The sequence below is a fragment of the Rhincodon typus genome, chromosome 2 (assembly GCF_021869965.1).
Source record: "Rhincodon typus isolate 14 chromosome 2, sRhiTyp1.1, whole genome shotgun sequence".
In the NCBI taxonomy this organism is placed as follows: Eukaryota; Metazoa; Chordata; class Chondrichthyes; order Orectolobiformes; family Rhincodontidae; genus Rhincodon; species Rhincodon typus.
In genome coordinates this window covers 42,827,102-42,843,661 of record NC_063333.1, presented here as the reverse complement: position 1 = coordinate 42,843,661, position 16,560 = coordinate 42,827,102, and the positions used below count along the sequence as shown (strand labels likewise).

Here is a 16,560-nt window from a genome sequence, read left to right as displayed (position 1 = left end):
CCTCTGGCAGTTTGTTCCATACGTGCACCACTCTGCATGAAAAAGTTGCCCCTCAGGTCTCTTTTTAAACCTTTCCCTTCTCACCTTAAACCAATGCCCTCTAGTTTTGGATTCCCCACTCTAGGAAAAAGACCTTGTCTATTCACCCTATCCATGTTCCTCATGATTTTATAAACCTCTACAAGGTCACCCCCTAAAATGCCCCAGCTTACTCAGCCTCTCCCTATAGCTCAAGCCCTCCTGTCTTGGCAACATCTTTTGTGAATCTTTTCTGCACCTTCTCAAGTTTAACAACATCTTTCCTATAGAGAGGCAACGAGAAACGTACGCAGTGTTCCAATAGCCACCTGACTAATGTTCTGTACAGCCGCAACATGATGTCCCACCTCCTATATTTAATGCACTGAGCCAAACACCTTCTTCACTATCCTGTCTACCTGCAACTCCAGTTTCAAGGAATTATGCACCTGCACCCCTAGGTCTCTTTGTTTGGCAACATTCCCTAGGGCCCTACCATTAACTGTATAAGTCCTGCCCTGTTTTGCTTTACCAAAATGCAACACCTCACATTTATCTAAACTAAACTCCATCCGCCACTCCTCAGCCCATTGGCTCATTTGATCAAGGTCCCATTGTACTCCAAGATAATCTTCAAAGTCCACTACGCAACCTATTTTGGTATCACCTGCAAACTTACTAACTAAACCTCCTACATTCACATCCAAAATCATTTATATAAATGACAAAAAGCAGTGGACTCAGAACCAATCCTTGCAGCACGCCAATGGTCACAGATCTCCAGTCTGAAAACAACTCTCCACCACCACCCTCTGTCTCCTACCTTCAAGCCAATTTTGTATCCAATTGGTTAGCTCCTCCAGATCCCATGTGATCTAACTTTACTAACCAGCAAAGTTGAGAGGTGCCCAGCATCACAGATCTCAGTCTCCAGCCAATCTGATGCAGTCCATGTGATACCAAGAAATAACTTGAAGCACTGGATACTGCAAAGACTATGGGCCTTGATAAGTCTTCAGTACTATTGTTGGAATGTTGTGCTCCAGATCTTGCCACAGCTCTGGTCAAACTGTTCAAGTAGAACTACAACACTGACATCTACCAGATAATGTAGGAAATTTCCCAGATATACCCTGTACACAAAAAGCAGGATAAGCCAAACCGGTCAATTAATCAGCCTTCATTCTACTTTAGACAATTAGTAAAGTGAAGGAAGGTGTCACAATCATTACGATCAAGTAGCACTTGCTAAGCAATAACCTGCTCACTGACACTCAGTTTGGGTTCGGGCAGGACCACTCACCTCCTGACCTCATTACAGCCTTGTTTCAAACAAGGACAGAGGAGCTAAATTCCAGGGGTGAGGCAAGACCAGAGTGACAGCCATTAACATTAAGGCCACATTTGACTGAGTGTGGCATCAAGAAGCCATAGCAAAACTGGAGTTAATGGGGGATTGGTGGAAAACTCTCTACTGATTGCAGATACAAAGGAAGATGATTGTAATTGATCTCCAACAAACATCCGGCTCCAGGACATCTCTACAGGAGTTCCTTGGGCTAGCATCCTCAACCCAATCATCTTCAGCTGCTTCAATTGACATTCCCTCCATCATCACCTCCAGGGCTGTACAGTGGCTCAGTGGTTAGCACTGCTGCCTCACAGTGCCAGGGAGCCGGGTTCGATTCCACCCTCTTGCAACCGTCTGTGTGGAGATTGCACATTCTCTTCTGCGTGGGTTTCTACCGGGTGCTCTGGTTTGCTCCCACAGTCCAAAGGTGTGCAGGCTAGGTGGATTGGCCATGCTAAATTGCCTATAGCATCCAGGAGTATGCAGGCCAGGTGGATTAGACATGGGAAATGTAGGGTTACAAGGATGGGGTGGGTCTGGGTGGGATGCTCTTCGAAGGGTCAGTATGGACTTGATGGGCTAAATGGCCTGCTTCCACAGTGTAGGAATCCTCTGATTAGTGCAGGTCTGGATGTTTGCTGATGATTGCACAATGTTACATCTCCTCAGATACTGACACAGTTCATGTCCAAATGCAGAAAGACCTGGACAATATCCAGGCTTGGGCTGACAGTAGCAAGTAACATTCATACCACACAAGCACAGGTAGTGGCCACCTCCAAAAAAAGAGAGAGAATCTAACCATCATCCCTTGACACGCAATGTCAAAAACATCACTGAATACCCCATCAACATCCTGGGGTTTACCACTGACCAGAAACTGAAATGACTCACCACATGAAAGGGGGTTAGAACAGCAAATTAGAAGAGTAGGATTTCTGCAGCAAGTAACTCACCTCCTGACTTTCCAAAGCTTGTCCACCCTCTACAGGCAAAATTCAGGAGTGCAATAAAATACTTGTCACTTGCCTGGTGAATGCAACTCCCATAACACAAGAAATTGGACAACATCCAGAACAAAGCAGCCCACTTGACTGTTGGTGGATGTGGTGCCAATAGTCACTCACTACCAACACTCGGTATCAGCAGCATGTACCATCTTCAAGATGCACTGTAGAAATTCAACAAGGTTCTTTAGACAGTATCTCACAACACATGACCACTTGCATCTAGAAGGACAAGGGCAGCAGATACATAGGAGGAACACCACCACCTGCAAGCTCCCCTCCAAGGCACTCACCATCCTGACCTGGAAGTATTTGGCTGTTCCTTCAAAATTTTGAAACTTCATCTCTAATGGCATTGTGGGTTTGCCTACACCATATGGACTGTAACGGTTCAAGAAGCTTTGAGGATCACTGACACCAGAAGTTGAGACTGCCTTCAGTCAAGCAGTTGTTAGCTTGTGAGAGATAAGCAAAGCTTGGCCACTACTACTACTTTCATCCTTGGGAAGTCTGAAGAGGATGTTCACCTCTCAAATGGTTACAACTTAAGTCCAACAGCAAAAAAAAAGACACTAGACATTTTAAGAGAGTGTAAGTGAAAATATACTCACAATTGCGATAGGTTACTTACAATGAAGTGTCACGATGCGACCCATGTGCCCCAAGTAAGTTTTTTATCTTCATCTCCCTCCTACAATGTTAAATTGCAGTCCTAATTTTAGGACTTGTGGTGGTGGGAACCTGTTTTGTCATTGGTCTGGAATATTTGGGCAGTCATCTCAAGAGGCTTTCTAGAGGATCCAGGACTGTTGAGAGTCCAGCCCAGATGCTGGCACACTGTCGTTAACATGTACTTTAGCAAAATAATAGGCAATTATAATGTTGGGGGGGGGGGGGGGGGGGGGCTCACTACTCTAATGTGTTCTGAGACAAACAAGGGTTAGGAGGAGGAACAGTAGTCAATTCAGTCCCTTGAGATTGCTCTGTCATCCTCGCTGATCTCATTTTGACCTCAATGCCATTTTCCTGCCTGTTCCCAGAATTCTTGAATCTGTTACTGGTCTGCAACAGTTCTTTGAGTGCCAGAGAACTGAAACATTTCTTCCATGGCCAGTGGCAGAGAAGTGTTCATGATATACTCAACAGGTTGTGATCCCAAATCTGATCTAAAGAGGTGAAGGCCTTTGAGCTGGCAAAAACCTCGCCAGTGCATCCTTTGAGGGCTCAGTGACTTCCTCCTCAAAAGGTGGAAATAAAGCTGAGGATTTCTGGCACTGGTTTCCTTCTTGCGGACGCGCACAGAGTGCCACCAGGACTTGCATAGAAGAGGAAATTAATCATACAATAGGCATGAAAACTTGTCCAGATTAAGAATCTGTTAGCATTGGCGTTAATAGAAGAGCAGCTCAGTACAATAAAGCTTATTCAGTTGATTAGCAGGTCATTGAGGTTCCTCATTCCCAAAGGATCTATCATGCTCTTCTCCTGCCAATTCTATAAGGAGTGAGGAAACAGGATAACTGCCAATCCTGGCCAGTTTTAGCTATTTCTGCCCAACTGTGGGCCATCTTTTCCTGCAATAAGACAAAGGGAGGGACTGAGTATGATGTAAGTGGATGTGGGAGTAATTAATGGTTGATGCAGAGGTGAGGCGGTGAGCTGATCTCAGTGATCAAGTAGGCAGGGCAGGAAATTTTGGTAGTTTGGGATTTTGAAGTTGGAAGTTGTTCAGTAGACATCATGCACGATTATAGATCAGGCAGGTGACTGTGTAGTGATAATTTCACTGAACTACTAATCCAGAGCCCTAGGTTAATGGTCTGGGGATATGGTCTGAAATCCCACCATGGCAGATAGTGAAACTTGAATTTGATACCTGAATTTGCCAACTGATCTAATGGTCACCATCGTTGATTAGGTTGTAGACATGCTTGCTGAGCCAGTGGGTTTGGTTGTAAATGTTTTGTCACCCTGCTCAGTAACAGTGTCAGTGCACCTCCGGTGAAGGGTTGGCATTCTGTCCTGCTGTTATCTAGCAGGGTGACGAAACGTTTCCAACCAAACCCACTGGCTCGGCCAGCATGTCTACAACCTCGTCCACAACCCGAGCTACAAATCTTCTCGATAAACTTTAAACCATTGTTGATTGTCTAATAAAAAAACCCATCTGGTTCACTAATGTCCTTTCTGGAAGGAAATCTGTCATCCTTACCTGGTCTGACCTACATGTGAATCTCCACCCGTTGCAAAATAGTTGACTCTTAACTGCCCAATGAGCAATAAAAGCTGGCCTAGGCAGTAACGCCCACAAACCATGAATGAATAAAAGAGGGTGTAGTCCATGAGCGTTGTGAAATGGTGAATGGTGGCCATGCGAATGTGAGGTGGCAGAGAGAGGATGGAGGCACTTCATCTTGCAGTGCACAGAGGATTACAGACCTTCTTTCTACAGTGCTTGGTGTTTCTCTTAACTTAGGACACAGCACTAAGCTGGGCTGCCATCAATGTCCAGGCTGACAATGTCTGGTGGTGTAGCCTCCTGCAGTGGTCAACTGCATAAAGACTGTCCTCCTCTCCAACATACTGTCCATCAGCACGTCCCAGGTTCTGTTGCGATCACCAGCGTGTTTAGCCAGTATATCCCACGAGGACTGTGAGTTGACTCTTACTAGTAAGATGAAATTATCTTTATTGGTTACAATTAATACTATATTAACAATTATGCTACAATTAATAAGATAAATCTGACAACTAATATTGTAAATCTAAGTCAGTATCTCATCCTTTAACTTGACTTGGAATGATCAAACATTACCACACTAAGCCTTGGCCTTGATCCAAGGGGTGGTGGTTGCCTGGTCTTCCTCTCCCAGTGGTCCCAGGCGCACCTCTTCTTACGGTGTTTGGTCTTGAGTTACCGCTCCCAAGGGTACTATTGTGGTGATTCTTTTCCTTGGAAGCTTCCGCATCCGTTTGGGAGGATCTTCGATTCCCACCAATGGATAGATCAGGAATCGATTACCCTGATTGATTAGATCCAATCAGGCAGTGCCATGTGGATGATGGTGTGGTCTTTGGTTCTCCATTTCTGAAAGTGTCAGGGGCATGTAACTCAGGTAGGCTTCCCAGATAAGAGGGAGAGGTGACCCTTTGTTTTAGAAACAGCTCGATGTTTCCTATTGTCCTGGTGAATAGGCTTAGTCAATTGTGTATTGTGCTGTCTGCAGCTTGTTTATTTCAATATCTTTGCACAGATGCTTTGGCCAATGCTTGTCTTGATTTCCCAGCATGCCTGGTATATTATCTGATTCTGCCATTGTGAGTGGCCCGTCCGGCTACAGTTCCTGTTGGCGAAACAGAGAGACAGCTGTTCTTTCTGTGCCAAAATGGCAGAAGTCCACAGTGAGAGTCAGTTGCTAGCTTGCAGCAGGGCTTTAAATATGGAGCCAGCAGCATGAAGGTCTGAGCCGTAGTATATTTCTGCCTCTTATGCCAAAGTTATAAGCAGAACGCTAACTGAAGAGCTCAGCTGCACAACTAACAAGGCAGACAGCAGGAGATTGTGTGAGAAAAGTTGATCTGAGCAATGGTGACCAAGTGTCATGAACCCTACTTAACAAGCGCTAATTGAAAATGGGAAGATTTTGTCTTATACCCTAGATTTCTCTTCCTCTTTCAATTCAATCAGTAGAAAAAATTATGCAAATATAATCAAGATTAAAATAATTTTCAGACTAATTCATTACACTGGTCATAATTGGGAAGACTGAGTCTGGATACTAAGTTTACATCTAACAACTTTTTCAGCAATTCTACCTATACACAGGAGTAAGGATTGCTACGTGTTGGAATTTGAGTGCAGATAGTATATTTATCTGAAGTCAACCACGCTGTAGTATTATTTCGACAAGGTTGTTAATATATTAAGAGGAAAATGCATGAACTAAATCGCTTCATATGGAAAGGACTTCATATTGCAAGTGTAACCAAGCAAGTGATATTTAGCTTAGAAGATACAGAATTCCTCCAAAAAAAAAGTAGGCACATACATCATGAGTAACCACTGGATACAGTCAAATCAATTGATTTAACCTCATAATACCTAATAAAGAGGTATACAATTAGCCAAACAAAAGTAAGTCAGATGGAACACAAAATATCTTCAACACCATATTTCAAAGCCACAGTCTACCTTCCTGATTGATAAGTTAACATATTGCCGAGTCCCAGCCTATTTTGTTAATTCTGTATGCATTTTTATAGTTTTTGTTCCTGTTAATTGAGTTCTAACTGCATTAGATGAAACATTTTGCAAGTTCTGTGTTTAACACAAATGTGTATCTTTTTCTATAATCTTAAATCCAAGCAATAGGCTCCTCACTTGCTGAGATCTGCAAAGTCGCATTTCTCAGTCAAATGCAGACTTGTATGTTCCTTAACAAGTTCATAAGTGTTATGTGTGAAGCCCAGCAGTGGAAATTGCTTGTAAAGGGGCCCAAATTCTCTTGAACCTGTTTAGAAAGGAACGTGGTAGCACACAGCTTACTATTCGACAGATGGGCTCGTCAGAAGGAATTTGTTGCTCCCTTACTATGTTTCCCCTTCCTTGATCCAAGTGTTATATATCACTCCAAGTTATTATTGAAAAAAATTGTTTTTTTTTCAAAAACTCAATAGTTGAGAGCACAGTCTTAATGTGCTTTTCTTCTTGAGTGTGGTTTAGGAGGACTGTACTGAGAAGTATTGTCTAATAAAACCTTTATGTTATACAATATTAGCAGTATTGAAACAATCTAAATTTAAAAATATTAAAACACAGAACATAACTTCACAAATTCCTGAGAGAGACTTGTCTGAATGCACCGTTGGAGGTGTTTTGCTGTTGAAGGTGGAGTAAAGTCCCTTTATATAAAATATACAAATAGTTTCCAGAAAGTAATGCTTATGTATGAGTTTCTGTTCATGTTTTGCCTTTTCCTGTTCCTACTTTCCAAACCCAGGGCTCTTCAATTAAATCATTTTTGTGTGAATAAAATTTTATTCAATGTTGAAACAAAGAAACAACTAAGATAAAACACACATTTTCTCCAAAATATGTGCAAGTTTATAACTTACATTATTATAGATTCAACATTCCCAACAGTACTGATACATTTTAATCAAACAATTGTATCATGACTGTTTGAGCATTATCTTTTACCAATTAAATCTTTTACAGCATTTCCAAATTAATTTCAATTCTTGTATTTTTCACTTACAGCAACTACCCACCAGCAGGCATTTCTTTAAAAATAGTTTCTCTTTAAATTTCGATTTGAGAGGTTATAACCACCTCTAAAAAAGTGAACACAGTTCCACATGCGTTGCGTTAATATACAGCACTTTCACATGATCTTAGAGTTACATTTTATCAGTTTCATACAACAGTTCTAATTACAGAGTTAAGAAAGCAGAACTGTTCAGTCTCCATCATTTACTTACAAATTATTGTAATTGGATTTGTTGAAACCAAATTAAATACATAATATACAACCATTAGTTAAATATCTCTTTAAAAAAAAACATTTTGCTACTATTCAGGTAATAAATATGCATGCATTTAAAAGGGAACAAAAAGTTTAAAGCTGCTTCAGTTCAGTAACAGGTCTTAACTATACCGCTGCTTACAAGATTAAATTAATTATTGTGACACATCAGACCTGACTTAAATAGCAATATTTATTTGGTGAAGATCAATTAACATTTCAGATTTGGCTTTCATTTTCAAGTTGCGTAAACTTTGGTGATTGCAGTCAGAACATATTATTTTAATGTGATATAATGTGTTGAAATAAAGCATCCGCCTTGAAAATGTTACTCTTTCACTAAAGAAAGTTAAAACTGTTCAAATTATACATTATGGCAACAAGTCTCTGCTGCCGCTGTTTTAAGTGCTGAGAGTAGACAAGTGTCAACTCTGGTTTACATTGCATATTTTTACAAGAGGTAATTACCTCAGTTTAGCTGCATAAGTTAAAAAACAGAATTTTAATGAAGCCAGTTATTATATTAGCACCAATATGTAAATGATAAAACAACCTCCTAGAAATACAACAAAAATGTAAACACTACTAACAAAAAGGTGAAGATTTTCCAGGCCCTAGTTTAGTTGCACTAATGATGATTTTAAAACATTTTTTCAAACAGTTCTTTCAAGATTAACAGTCATGAAAGAAAAAAAAAATCATATCAAATAAATCACAGATATTCCAAACAATTGCCATAATAGAAAAGAACTAAGTAGATCACGATAAATCAAGCATGGTGGAATTTGCTAAATTCTGCACATATTCAGCAAAAGTGATTCATCTTGAATTGAAACCAAGTAGGGGGTCAATTTTGACCTATCCAATCGGTCTGATAGACAAATAAAAGCAGGTTACTCACCTGTTCAGATCCCAAATATTTTTGATCTTTTGTGACGTTAACTTGCAGAGTTTTACAGGCGATGAAGTGCCACCTAATGCCGATTGCTGCCTCAAATTTATACCAATTTAGTTTGTATTTCACAGCAGAACCAGTCTGACTGTTTTTTTAAACTGGGGCCTGAATAAGGCAATCCATCAAATACTTCCCTGCAGAAGCAGCGTTGCAAGTGGTCTGAAGACCGAAGAAGCTGTCCTTGTAAGTCTCAAACTTTCCTGTTGGAGCAAGAGGCAGAGGTATTTCCCCAGGCTCGGCATTGAAAATTACACACTTCTTGGCTATCACTTATCTGGAAACCAAAACTGGAAGCCGGCAACTGATCTACATCAGTGAGAAATTGACAGGCAACATTTAAGGGGAGGTGATGGCCTAGTGGTATTATCGCTGGACTGTTAACCCAGAGACCAAGGTGATTTTCGGGGGACATGGGTTTGAATCCTGCCATAGCAGACCGTGGAATTTGAATTCAATTAAAATCTAGAATTAAGGCTAACCATGAATCCATTGCTGATAGTCAGGGGAAAAAAGTCCATCTGGTTCACTAATGCCTGGTTTGACCTGCAGATGACTCCAGACCCACAGTAATGTAGCTGACTGTTAACTAGGTTGGGCAATAAATGTGGGCCTAGCAACATCCCATTCCCATGATTGAAATTTAAAAAATGGAGCGGTTAAAATTAAAAGTGCCACCTACTGCCTTTGCCCACACAGGGCTGCTTACATATGGAAGTGTGTACTTTAGGTTCTTTTTTTCGAAATCCTTTGCAAATGGGCCACACATGCTCAGCCCATTTCTAACAGATTCAGAGTGGCTTAGCCAATGGCATTTGAATGTACCATTAATAACCATTTGAGAAAAGATCCTAAAAAACATTTTTTGGGGCAATTATTTTGAGAGAATCAAACAGCAAGATTGTTCATTCAGGCTCAAATAAAATCCTCCAAGCTAGGGCTTCTCTGTGCAGGAGACTGACTCATGACTTAGGCTTTTCCATAACCGATGAGCTACAAAGCAGGGTGCCCTTTTGGGCCCTCAACATACTGGCAGCATTTAAAGGAGACCTGAACTGGAAAAAATGATTGAAGCTTTCAAAACCTGGCTCTGAGCCATGGCATAGTCACTCCATCAACTATAGACCTGGTTCAGGTGAAAGTTGAAAATCTCCTTCAATAAAATTAATCACCATTTCATTCGATTCTAATATTTCTCCTGATAATTTATGAACCCCATGAGTCCATCCACTTTCCTGTGACCACTGTAAATCAATGTCCTTTTTTAGCTGCATTTCAGAATTAACTTGCACCATTATATTATACTTTTGCAATTTGGACTTTCAGTGATTGTGAAAAGTACGTAAAAAAACTTACGGATCATAGGGCAAGAGCAAGCCACTCAACCTGTCACAACTCCCCCACCATTCAATGACATCATGGCTGATTTTATGCTTCCTGCCTACTTCTGATAACTTTTCAAGTCCTCTTGCTCATCAAGAATCTGTTTAAAAATATTCAGAAGGTTCTGCTTCTGCCATCTTGTGAGGAAGAAAGTTTCAAAGATTCACAAACCTCAGAAAAATTCTCATCTGCTGTAAGTAGGTCACCCTTTACTTTTAAACAGGTGCTATTTAAATGCAAGTCATTTTATCTTTTATCAGTATGAAATTTGAGGGCAGAGCTACAAACTTACTGCAAAATGAGCCTCTGATTATAATACACTTCTTAAAAGTCACTGTAACAGCTATTTTATGTAACTATTTTTCACTATAACTTTAAACTTAAGTTTTTAGTTCGTACCTTGACTATATACAATTTTTAGCTTGCCAATTTAAAACCGATATGGTCTATCTTTTGAGAGTGATATAATTTTGTATAGTTGTAACTATAAGCATTTTGTCTTATTTACAAAATAAGCAACAGAAGTACAATTTGAGGAATAAACTATACAATGCAAATGTCATTTATTTAATCTGTAAGTTTTGTACCAAAATCACCAATTTAGAGACATTGCAAAATTCAATGTGTACTCAATTGTGAACTCTGTTTTTAACTTAAATAGCAAAGATGTTCAGACTCTTCTGCAAAACCAAGATAAACTCAATTCAAGTGAGATAAAATCCATCATGCAATCTAACTTATGATGGATTCATTTGTCCATCATTGGCTGTTCCAAAGTTACTGGCATATGGACAATGTAAACATGACTCATATTGGCATTGCTTCTTTTAAACAGCAACATATGTTTAAAGAAGATTTTGGCCCTTTGTGGGCTAAGGTGCTCATATGTACACCATATGAGTCACTGAAGCCATTTCTTGTTGCTGCCCTGTATGTAACTTGTCATCTATTTAGGCAACATAATTAAATAATTGAAAACATGCAGTTTGTTAATATGGCTGCAGCACCTTAGAAAATGTCTCAAAGAATTAAAAAGGGTCATTTTATGGCACTACAACTACAGCTGATGTTACAGAATTGTCTTAGAAAACAAATTCCCTTTGTAAATCTGGAGTTAGATGACTACAAAAGGATTGTATTTACCTATTAGCTACAGTCATCTATCCATTATCAGTCACATACATGCATAAAGCATCATCAGACTTGATCCACTGAGAGTGTAACAAAGGGGGCAGCCCTCATCTTTGCACTAGGATGACTGCTAAAGTTGTAATATCAGTGTCATTCAATCAGAATATCACTGTGAAAGGGATAAAACTGTTACTATTTTACTTCAAGAACAACAGGATCAATGAGTTTATCTGCAGTCAGCTTCAAATTTTAGTAGCTAATTAAAGCAATCTGTAAATATACAATTATGAGTTTCACTAAATAATCCATACATAACTTCATTATGTTTTATGCAGAGCTGTTTATTTTGGTTCCACGATTCTCGTAATTCAGACTCATTGAATAGGTCACACTGAGGTTTTGGTTGTTCAGTTTCCATCCCCATCACACAGAATTCAGATTCCATTTGGATAACATTGATTGGAATTCAGTTTCAAACATTTAGCATTTATATAATGGAGACAATCTGGGTAAATGTATCAAGAGCAAGAATTTACACCAAACTGTGCAAAGCAAGAAAAGTCACAGGCATGCCATTATGACATAAGAATCTATTAATGACAGCGGATAATAATTCAGATCCATTCCAGGCATATTAATTTGGACACATTGAAGCAAGTTTTGTATCAATCTGGAATGGTGATATAGATCATTTTAATTCCAAATTGATCAAAGTTGAGGGAATTCATAACATTTGCGCAATGCCTTTGATTCAGATCAACTGTCGATTCAGATTGAATCTTAATTTACAATGTCGGTGTAAATGGGGTTTTAACAGTAGAACGATCCTGAGAGAAGCACCATTATTTCATCACTGTTCTAATCCTCTTTTTCTTTGATCACCTCTCCATGAAGCACCTTCCTCCTTTGACGTAGCATGTGGAAATACAGTTGTGGAAAAACTTCATTGCAAATAAATTTGGGAAAAGAGAAAAACCAACATTAGATTAAACAGATGCAAACTGCATAAAAAGTTATTGGTCCTTATTGAAAACTCGATATATTTATTCACTTTACTCATGCCTGATTAAAGAACATAAGAACTAGGAGCAGGAGTAGTTCGTCTGGCCCTTCGAGCCTGCTCCGCCATTCAATAAGATCATGGCTGATCTTTTTGTGGACTCAGATCCACTTACCCGCGTTCTCACCGTATCGCTTAACTCCTTTATTGTTCAAAAAAAAATCTACTTTATCTTTAAAAATGTTTACTGAAGTAGCGTCAACTACTTCATTGGGCAAGGAATTCCATAGATTCTTCACCCAGAGGGTTGTTAAGTTCCTTTTCAATTCAGTCCTAAATCTGCTCCCTCTAATCTTGAGGCTATGCCCTCTTGTCCTAGCTTCACCTGCCAGTGGAAACATCCTCTCTACTTCTATCTTATCTATTCCCTTCATAATTTTATATGTTTCTATAAGATTCCCCCCTCAATCTTCTGAATTCCAATGAATATAATCCCAATCTACTCAGTCTCTCCTCATAAACCAACCCCCTCAACTCCGGAATCAACCTAGTGAACCTCCTTTGCACCCTCTCCAGTGCCAGTACATCCTTTCTCAAGTAAGGAGACCAAAACTGCATACAGTACTCCAGGTGTGGCCTCACCAGCACCTTGTACAGCTGCAACATAACCTCCCTGCTTTTAATCTCAATCCCTTTAGCAACGAAGGACAAAATTCCATTCGCCTTCCTAATTACTTGTTGTACCTGCAGAACTACCTTCTGTGATTCATGCACAAGGACACCCAGGTCTCTCTGCATAGCAGCATGCTGCAACTTTTTTCCATTCAAGTAATAATCCTTTTTACTATTACTCCTACCAAAATGTATGACTTCACATTTATTTACATTGTATTCCATCTGCCAGACCTTTGCCCACTCACTCAATGTATCTGTGTTCCTCTGCAAGTTTCACAGTCCTCTGCACACTTTGCTCTGCCACTCATCTTACTGTCATCTGCAAACTTTGACACCCTACACGTGGTCCCCAACTCCAAATCATCTATATAAATTGTAGATAATTGCGGTCTCAACATCGATCCCTGAGGCACACCACTAGTCACTGACTGTCAGCTAGAATAGCACTCATTTATCCCCACTCTTTGCTTCCTGTTAGTCAACCAATCCTCTATCCATGCTAATACTTTACCCTTAACGTCATGCATCCTTATCTTATGCAGTAGCCTCTTGTGTGGCACCTTGTCGAAGGCCTTTTGGAAATCTAGGTACACCACATCCACTGGGTCCCCATTGTCCACCTCGCTCGTAATGTCTTCATAGAATTCCAAAAGATTTGTCAAGCATGACCTGACCTTCATGAACACATGCTGTGTCTGCCCAACGGGACAATTTCTATCAAGATGCCTTGCTATTTCTTCCTTGATTATAGACTCAAGCATCTTCCCCACTACAGAGGTTAAGCTAACCTGTCTATAATTCCCCATCTTTTGTCTACTTCCCTTTTTAAACAGTGGCGTCACATTTGCTGTTTTCCAATCTGCTGAGACTGCCCCAGAGTCCAGCAGATTTTGGAAAATTACCGCCAGTGCACCTGCTATTTCTCCCGCCATCTCTTTTAGTACCCTGGGATGCATTCCATCAGGGCCAGGAGACTTATCAATCCTTAGCTCCATTAGCTTGCCCAACACTACCTCTTCCGTAATAATGATTGTTTCCAGGTCCTCACCTACCTTCGTCTCTTTGTCAATTACTGGCATGTTATTAGTGTCCTCCACTGTGAAGACCGATACAAAATACCTGTTCAATGCCTCGGCCATTTCATCATATCCCATAACGAAATTCCCCTTCTCATCCTCTAAAGGGCCAACGTTTACTTTAGCCACTCTCTTTCGTTTTATATATTTATAGAAACTTTTGCTATCTGTCTTTATATTCTGTTATGTTTTTTCTCACGTTCTATCTTACTTTTCTTTATAGCTCTTTTTGTGGCTTTCTGTTGACCCTTAAAGCTTTCCCAGTCTTCTAGTTTCATGCTGTTTTTGGCCACTTTATTTGCCTTCTCTTTCAATTTGATAGTCTCCCTTATTTCTTTAGACACCCATGGCAGATTACCCCTTTTCTTACAGTCCTTCCTTTTCACTGGAATATACTTTTGCTCAGCACTTTGAAAAATTGCTTTGAAAGTCCTCCACTGCTCGTCAACTGTCCCACCATAAAATCTTTGTTTCCAGTCTACTTTAGCCAAGTCCTCCCTCGTTCTATTGTAGTTCCCCTTGTTCAAGCACAGGACCCTGGTATTGGATTTTATCTTCACACTCTCCATCTGTTTTCTAAATTCAACCATACTGTGATCACTCCTTCCAAGAGGATCCCTAACTATGAGGTCATTAATTATTCCTGTCTCATTACACAGGACCAGATCTAGGATAATTTGCTCCCTCGTCGGTTCCATTACATACTGTTCAAGAAAACTATCACGGATACACATACTGTTCAAGAAAACTATCACGGATTAAAGATTCCATTGAGGCCGTGCAGGGCACAAAATCTATGCAATGTTAATCGTACCATTTTAAAGTTTGTTTGCTTAATCATGTACAAAGGCTAGGCTAATGTAGCCCACAATGCTTGACAAATTTCTATAATGACATCTTGTACACTACCAAATTTACAAGCTAAGCGCCGCCTCCTTTTAACATTGTATAATTAAAGAGGTGTCTTTGCACTTCAGATTTCCGAAGCCCTTCCCTGTTTAGAAAATATTCTATGCCTCTACTCTTCCTACCAAATTGTATAACCTCACACCTTCTCACATTGCATTCCATCTGCCACATCTTAGTACACTGGCCTAGCAGGTTCAAGTCCTTCTGCAGCTTCCCCCTTCCTGGACACTTCCTGTTCCTCCAACTGTCTTTGTGCTGTCTGCAAACTTAGGGGTAATACCCTCAGTTCCTTCATCCAGATCATTAACGAATGACGTGAATAGTTGTGGCCCCTGGAACTCAGCTAGTCACTGGCAGCCATCCTGAAAAAGACTTTAACCCTACTCTGTTTTCTGCCAGTCAGCCAATCCTCTATCCATGCTAGTACCTTGCCCCTAACACCATGGAGCCATATAAATATATATTGTCACAATACTGTGTAACCTGTTGGAGGTGCCGGAGCATGGTTCACTTAATCAACTAAAGCAACAAATTTCCAAATACTGTAGATGTATTATATGCCATTATTATTACACAAAGGAAAGCACAAGATATGTTAAAATGAGTCTACAGGAGGAGAGCAAACAAAAAGACCCATTGACAGAATAATTTTGGAGTATTATAAATGCAGACAAAGATATGGCAGTTGAGTTGAATTTAAGAGATAGTAGGAACTACAAATACTGGAGAATCCGAGATAACAATTTAAGATCTGTTTGAATTCTGGTGACAGTTGCACATATGGGACCCACTACACAAAGCAAATTGTCTTGCCCTTTGCAGCATGAAATTCTCAAGCCTACCCTCAATTCTTGATTCAAACCAGTGGAAGTAATGTCTGACCAATGGGTAGGAGTGAAAGTTCAACTGTAAGCAATGGGAGTAACAGTTTCTGGTACTCTGGGAAGTGGTTGGAATGGAATCAGGAGGGCAGAGCAACCAAGGAAGCATTCCTTCTCCACAAACAGAAGAAAATTTCAAACCAAACTTGCTATTTTTGGCACCTTCTGACCTCGATTCCCTCTTTCATTTAGGTGACTTAGAAAAGAAGGTATGATGACTTCCTCATAAAGACTACAGTTTAAAATTGAGTTGGGTTGTGAGATGAAAACATTGGATTTGAATGTATTTGAAGAAGAAGAATCCTATTATTTTCCAGCAGGACAACCAATGGGACTAAATTTCTGTAGCCACTTTTATTCCCAACAACCTAGTCTGCCAGTATGGCGGAGTTATAATTATTCCTTGTTTTAAAATTGCTTTTAATTGTGTGGTCACCTGCAAGGAAGAGGAAGCTGATAACAAAGGATACAATATTCTAGGGTTTAGTCCTCAGCTGGAATATTATGCGTAATTCTGGATGCCACACTACAAGAAGAATGCAAATGCTGCAGAGCATGCACAGAAGAGGTTTACAAGAGTAGCTTCAAAGGCATCAGTTGTGAGGAAAGATTGGAAAAGTTTGGACTATTTTCTTCGAGAGGAGAAGAGAGA

At 40.1% G+C, this 16,560-nt stretch overlaps 1 protein-coding gene across 2 annotated transcripts in view; it reads right to left on the bottom strand.

Moving 5' to 3' along the window:
• Positions 1 to 11,687: 11,687 nt before the first annotated feature.
• The window catches only part of LOC109930012 (very-long-chain (3R)-3-hydroxyacyl-CoA dehydratase 1), a 53,915-nt gene continuing 49,042 nt past the window's right edge, over positions 11,688 to 16,560 (bottom strand). For both annotated transcript variants that reach the window (XM_020529550.2, XM_048618543.1), the window contains exon 7: positions 11,688 to 12,308. In XM_020529550.2, coding sequence (XP_020385139.1) covers positions 12,226 to 12,308 — 83 coding nt within the window. In that variant the 3' untranslated portion in view covers positions 11,688 to 12,225. The remainder of the gene's footprint in view (positions 12,309 to 16,560) is intronic.